Source organism: Chrysochloris asiatica, unplaced genomic scaffold (assembly GCF_000296735.1).
Source record: "Chrysochloris asiatica unplaced genomic scaffold, ChrAsi1.0 scaffold00067, whole genome shotgun sequence".
NCBI lineage: Eukaryota > Metazoa > Chordata > Mammalia > Afrosoricida > Chrysochloridae > Chrysochloris > Chrysochloris asiatica.
In genome coordinates, this window is record NW_006408585.1 from 3243255 (window position 1) to 3250688 (window position 7434).

Sequence of the window (7434 nt, forward strand, 5' to 3'; positions counted from 1 at the left end):
GTGAGGGTAGGAAATATAGAGGTAGATGTTTTTTGACAAAAGGAGGGTAGTGATTGATTTTGCTGCCCAGGAGCGGAGGTCCCTGGGACCATCAAGTGAGAAGAGCAGAGAGCAGGACCCTACCCAGAGAGGCAGAGATGCCAGGAATGGAGACAGAGACAATGATGTGACAGATGGAGTGGCTGGGGACACTGAACTCAAGGAGGGAGTTTATGCTGATGGCCCGGGGGAGGACCTTTGGGGTGTACCCTTTGGTTCTTTGATGATGCATGGAGGGGATTGTAATAATTGCAATGAAACAAAATACGATAAGAGGAACATAAAACTGATGTTCTCCCATGTAAACCTCACAATAAAAATTGTTTTAAAAAAATTGAATTTAGGGTAATGGCAAATATAAGAACCATGTCAGGACCATGTCTGACTTCCTCTGGCTTCGTAAATGGAAGAGAAACAAACTCAAAATTAGCCCAAGGTCAATTCCTATAAAGTTGAGTTTAGTTAGACATGCCTCCATTATACAATCTCTCTACCCTATTCTGATAACAACTATCCCTCACACAACACTCTCTGGTTCATATATGAGTTCAATAATCTATTGCAATGACCACACATAACTCATAACAACACTCATGATTATGGGGTTTAATAATGAAAGGAACAGGATACAATTCCGTATCAGAAACAACCCAGCAAACAGCAGTTCTCCAGTCAGGAGTGCCTCTTGGTTGCCATACTGCAGGCCTGTCCAACTCCTGTCTTTGGCCTCTCAACCATGTGACCCCATATCTTCTGCCTTGCAAGTGTTACCAAGCTCCTTTAACCAGTCTGCTTGAACATTCTGCAAGCCAGCATCCTGCCTGTAGACACTCAGCTTTACTCAGTCTATGGGCGTAGAAGCCCATAGTTGCTCTGTCTTTCCATGCTATTGTCTCTGCCACTGCCTTTGCTCTGATTGTTTTTCTAGGTAGGGCTCTCATGCTCCACTCATGCTTTTCTTCCTTGATGGTCATGCTTCTGAGATGGCACCTTTTAAACCTGGTGGGATGGCTGAACTAACCTATTCCAGCTTTAGAGTCCTGTACACCTGATTTGCATGGTGAAATTAAGACGACTTTGGATAGGAAAAGCATATTAAGTAAATTCAGTGTGCCACATTGTATGGAATCATTGCACATGGTTATATGTAGCCATCATATTAAACCCTCAGGCTCCAAATTTTGCTAGAGGATCAATATTGTTATTGTTGTTTTTAAGTGCTGTAGCGTCAGATCTGACTCATAGCGACCCTGTATAGGGTTTCCAAGGAGCAGCTGATGGGTTTGACCTGCTGACCTCTGGTTTGCAACCCACTGATGATCCTACAACTCCCCACCAGTAGTCCAGAAGATCAATACTGTATATGAAACTGAATAACAGTGTGATTTGGATAAGAACTATTGTAGATACTTTAATATGTGTCTTATACTCTTTTCCAGGGAAAGGTGATGTATTTGGAGACATCTTCTGGAAGGAAACTACTCTTGCTCATGCTTGTGCCAATGTCCGGGCACTGACATACTGTGATCTGCACATCATCAAGCGGGAAGCCTTGCTCAAAGTCCTGGATTTTTATACAGCCTTTGCAAACTCATTCTCAAGGAATCTCACTCTTACTTGCAATCTAAGAAAACGGGTATGTTGTTTGGATCCATTTCCTCTTATTCATACGCAGAGGGTTATTCTGCTATGCAGCTTTAGCTGAAGGGCAGACAGCTTACTTCGTTTTGCAGCCATGCATTTCCATCAAAGTATAGTCATATTATTTTATTTACTTTCTTTATATTTTATATACTTTTTAAAGAAAACAACAACACCACTGACTATATGGGTAAAGACTTTGATCCCTATCATTTAAGATGTACAATAAAAGCAGCCTTGAGAAGAAACGAACTGTATTATGATATAGTCAATTCTTGAGATTTATAATACTGCCATAAGTTAATATCAGTATATCTTATGTTATTTAATGGATTTTTTTTAAAGCTGGTAAAGCTTATCAAGCTGCTTGTCATTTTATTTTCCTGACTCTCTTTAAACCTTCCTCCATACTTAATAACCCATTCATAAATCTTGTTGTTGTTGCTGTTGTTAGGTGCTGTTAAGTCAGTTCTGACTCATAACAACAGAATTAAAACACAGCCTTGTCGTGCGCCATCCTCACAAGTGTTATGCTTGAGCCCGTTGCTGCTGCCTCTGTGCCAGTACATCACATTGGGGGGTTTACTCTTTTTCACTGACCCTCCACTTTATCAAATATGAAGTCCTTCTCCAGGGACTGGTCCCTCCTGATAATATGTCTGAAGTATGGAAGACAAAGTCTGACCATCCTAGATTCTAAGGAGCATTCTGGCTGTACTTCTTCCAACACAGATCTGTTTATTCATTTGGTATTTTGTTATGACAGCCCTAGGAAACTAAAACAAAAGGCTAGAGAATTAGGCTTGGAAAATGAGCAAGAAAACAGACCATCAGAGAGGTGTAAGGGCTATGTTAGTGTTGTTGTTGTTAGGTACCACCAGTTGGTTCCGACTCACAGTGACCCTGTGTATATCAGAACAAACCACTGCAGAGTCCTGCGCTATAATCCTAATAATTGTTGCTACCTTTGAGCCCAGTGCTGCCACCACTATGCCAGTCCATCTCATTGGGTGTCTTTCTCTGTTTTGTTGGCCCTTGACTTTACCAAGCATGATATCCTTCTCCATGGACTGGTTCCTCCTGATAATATGTTGAATTATGAGAGACAGAGTCTGACCATCCTGTTTTCTAGGGAGAATTATGGCTGTACTTCTTCCAACAGAGATTTGTTTGTTCTTCTGGAAGACCTTGGTACTTTTGGTATTCTTCTCCAACACCATACCTCAAATGCATCAATTCTTCTACAGTCTTCCTTATTCATTGTCCAACTTTCACATGCATATGAAGTTATTGAAAACACCATAGCTTGTGTCACCTTAGTCCTCAAACTGTTATCTTTGCACTTGTACACTTTAAATACAGGTTGTTGTTATTAGATGCCATTGAGTTGATTCTGACCCATAGAGACCATGCATAAAATGGAATGAAATTCCTCCTGGTCCTGCACCATCATGACAAATGCTACTATGCTGGAGCCCATGGCGTTGTCATTTTGCCAATCCTTATTGTTGGGGTTTCCCTCTTTTTCTCTGCCCCTCTACTTTTAAAAAAAAATTCCTTCTCTCTAAGGCAACCGTCTGGATATTTAAAACTCTTATATTTAAGCATGAGATCCTTCCCGAGGGACTGGTCCTTCCTGATAATATGTCCAAAGTATGAAAGAGTAAGTCTGGCCATCTTGGCTTGTAAAGAGCATTTTGGTGGTACTGCTTCCAACACAGATTTATTTGCTCATCTGGCAGTCCATGGTGCATTGAGTATTTTTCTTCACCACAGTTCAAATGCAACAATTCTTCTAAGGTCGTTTTATTCATTGTCCTACTTTAACATGCACATGAGGCTACTGAAAAGACTGAAAAAACTATGGTTTGGGTCAGGCATACTTTAGTCCTCAAACTATATAAAAAATGATATCAGAACTGATATCTTTGCTCTTACAACTTTAAAAAAGCTGTGGTCTTTGATCTTCATCAGTATTTTAAGTTTTCAAAATAAGCAAGGTTGTATTATTTGCATATCACAGGTTGTTATTGATTCTTCCTCCAAAACTGATGTCATGTTCTTCTTCATATAAGCCAGCTTTTCAGAATATTTGCTAGCATACAGACTGCATAAATATGGTGAAAGATTGCACACCTTTCCTAATTTTAAACTATCCAATGTCCCCTTGTTCTGTTCTAACAACTGCCTCTTGGTCTTTGTGCAGGTTCTTCATGAGTACAAGTAAGTGTTCTGGAATACTCATTCTCCACAGTGTAGTCCTTAGCTTGTCATGATCTGCAGTCTAATCAATAAAGCAAAGGTAAACATCTTTCTGGTATCCTCTGCTTTCAGCGTACTACCTATTAATTCTTTCCAAAAATACTCTTTCTGGAAAATTAATTAGGTGCACTGACATATCCTACAAATAAGTATAGGAATCCTTTACTCTGCACTGCTCTTGCAAATTAATCTTCATTGTCATCTTCTCTTTTATTGATGCATGTGACACACATTTAATTTGCATAAAGAAATTTCCTAGCTCAGATTTATAGGCATTAGCTAGGGCTTTTTTATTGCCAAGAATGAAATACACCTTTGCATAACTATGCTAAGGAATTTCATCTAAAACGATTGCCTGTATATGGTAAAGTATTTTGAAATAACAATCCTTTCTGTCTGCTACCCTATTTAAATAAAATCTTCACTGTGGTTAACATAGAAGAAAGAAATGAAGTTTATAGTCAAATTAGCATCTATACTATATTGCTGTTTTGTTGTTTTTGTTGTCAGTGGGTGTTTCCAGTCAGTTCTGACTTATTGTGATCCTGTGTACAACAGAACAAAACATTGCCTGATCTTACACCATGTGTGCTTCTAAGGAGCATTCTGGCTGTGTTTCTTCCAAGATAGATTTGTTGGTTTTTCTGGAAGTTCATGGTACTTTCAATATTCTTCACCAACACCATAATTCAAATACATCGCTTCTTCTTTGGTCTTCTTTATTCACTGTCCATCTTTCACATGCATATAAAGGAAGTGAAATACCATGGCTTGGGTTAGGTGCACGTTAGTCCTCAAAACAAAAACTCAATGAAGAGTTTCCTTGCTCAAAGAACTTATACTCAGTGTAAATAATATGTAAAGCACACCTACTGAAACATATTTGTAAAAGTAAATAAAAATTCAGGTAATATTGAATGTGGAATAGGGTGCTAAGTATGAACTAAATATGGAACTTTCTTACTTTAGGTTCTAAATTCCATAGGGAGTTCTTTTGAATCCCTGTTGGTAACTTCATTCACTATTACCTATTAAGAAATAATATTTGTTGTTATTTTATGTTATTATAGACATTATTGGAGTCCTGGTGTGGCACTGTGGGCTAATTTGCCAGTCTGCAAAGTCATTTGAACTGCAGAGTTGGTGGTTCAAGTTCACCAGCTGTTCCTTGGAAACTCTATATAGGGTCGCTTTGGGTCAGAATCTACTCGACGGTACCTAACAACAACAACAACATAGGCATTATTGCAGTGAACAATTCTTGTAAATTGCATAATCAAAATTACCACCTTATTATGTTAGCAATACATTGTAGCTATCATAACCATTAATTAAGTCCCGGTTTGGCACTGTGGAATAAAGCACTCAGCCACTAGGTCGGTTTGAGCCACAAGGTCAGCAGTTCAAACTCACCAGTCCCTCCTTGGAAACCCTTTACAGAGTCGCTATGAGTTGGAACTGACTCAACGGCACGTAACAACAACATCAATACCTACAAATAAGGAGCACTAGTAGCACCATTGTTAAATACTGGGTTGCTAACCAAAAGGCCTTTATATTGAACCCACCAGCAGTTCTGCAGGAGAAAAAACCCGACCATCTGCTTCTACAAAGCTTACAGCCCAGGAAATCATATGGGTCAATTCTGCTCTGTCCTGTAAGATGGCTATGAGTCAGAAATGACACAATAGTACACAACAACAAGAATTTAGTATGTGGAAAGGCTATGAACCCATCTTCCATGCCATTATTAAATTACAATACTAATGGTCACATAAACATATACTGTGGTTCAGTAGAGTTGTTTGTATAATGTGTGCAGTTTTCATTGGTTTCAATGAGAAGGATTGCTAAAGCTTTTAGCTGCTTGTCTCCATCTCTGTTAAGGAAAATAGAATGCTTGATATATAAGTTTGCTCAATGTGCTGGACTCCAAGATTGGTTTGAACCACAAGGTTGGTGGTTCAAGTTCACCAGAAACCTTATACAAGGTTGCTATGAGTTGGAATTGACTTGACAGCACTTACCAACAACAGTTAATGTATGGTATTGTGGAATAAAGCACTGGATGGCATGGTCAGTTTGAATCACAGGATCAGTGGTTCAAACTCACCAGTAACTCCTTGGAAACCCTATATAGGGTCGCTATGCGTCACAACCAACTTGAGGGCACCTACCAACAACAGCAACTATTTCTGTGAGGAGAAAGATGAAGCTATCTGCTCTTGAAAGAGTTACAGTCTCAAAAACCATAAGGAGCAGTTCACTCTATCCTAGAGGGTCGCTATGTGTTAGAATCAACTCAGTGGCAGTGGGTGAGTCATTTCTAAAACCCTGGTAGCACTGTGGTTAATCACTCAGCTACTAACCAGAATGTCAGTAGCTCAAACCTGCCAGTGTTTTGATAAAGGATACAAGTGTAAATTGCTACAATTTGAGGAACTTGACCTATACCTATGGACGTAGTAGCTCAAAATACCAACTGAGAGGGAAGGAATCTTCACATCAATGATCAAACATAGTCCCTCTGTACACAGGGTTGAGAGGGACCAGCGACTTAGACATTGGCTACCTAAAGTGGGGAGTGGGAGGGCTACAAAGGCATGAAGTGACTGGCTTACAAGTTTCCAAGAGGGAGTTTCAGAGTGTGCCATGGAAGGTAGAACCCCCACTGAATAGTTTTCAACTTATCTAAATGGGTCTGATGAAAGGAGATGGGGATAAGATACTTATGATTCAATATTGACTAATTGTTATTGTGACTAATTCCTATTGTCACAACAGTAAATGTAGTGGGTTTGTAACAAAAAGAAGAGTAGTTAATCTTACAGCCCAGGAACAGAAGACCCTAGGACCATCAAGGAGAAGAATACAAGTGGAATGTGGGACCCTATCCAGGGATAGAATGATACCAGAGATGGAGGCAGAGATGAGGACATGGGGAGATAGAGCAGTTGAGGACTGTATACTCATGGAAAGAGAAAGGCTGTGTGATGGCGGCCAAGAGGCAGGCTTGCAGAATGTGCCCTTTGGTTGTTTAAATTATTATATATTCCTGAGTGTTTTTGTGTCCACTAAAAACAAAACAAAAAACAACAGACGGAATAGAAGCAAATATTGTTGAATGATGATGCATGGAGGGGATTGTAATCATTGCAATGAAACAAAATACAATAGGATGAGCGTAAAACTAATGTTCTATCATGTAAACTATCACTCAATTCACAATAAAAACTTTAAAACAAACAAACAAACAAAAAACCTGTCAGTGGCTCTACAGGAGAAAGATGTGGCAATCTGGTTCTGTAAAAACTGCAGTCTTGGAAAACCTGTGGATCAGTTCTACTCTGTCCTGTATGGTTGATATGAGTTAGAATTCACTCAACAGCAGTAGGTTTTAACCTACCAGCTGCTCTTGGAAACCTTATACAGGGCTGCTCTGAGTTGGAAGCAACTTGATGGCACACAACAACAACAACATATATATATATA

General features: G+C 39.4%; 1 protein-coding gene across 2 annotated transcripts in view; it reads left to right on the forward strand.

The window, feature by feature from the left end:
* The window catches only part of KCNH5 (potassium voltage-gated channel, subfamily H (eag-related), member 5), a 608817-nt gene that overhangs the window by 485453 nt on the left and 115930 nt on the right, over nucleotides 1-7434 (forward strand). The window contains exon 10 of one of the 2 annotated variants that reach the window (XM_006864573.1): nucleotides 1479-1675. The exons of the other annotated variant lie outside the window; for it this stretch is intronic. Within the exon in view, the coding sequence (XP_006864635.1) occupies nucleotides 1479-1675 (197 nt within the window). The remainder of the gene's footprint in view (nucleotides 1-1478; nucleotides 1676-7434) is intronic. 2 annotated transcript variants of the gene reach the window in all.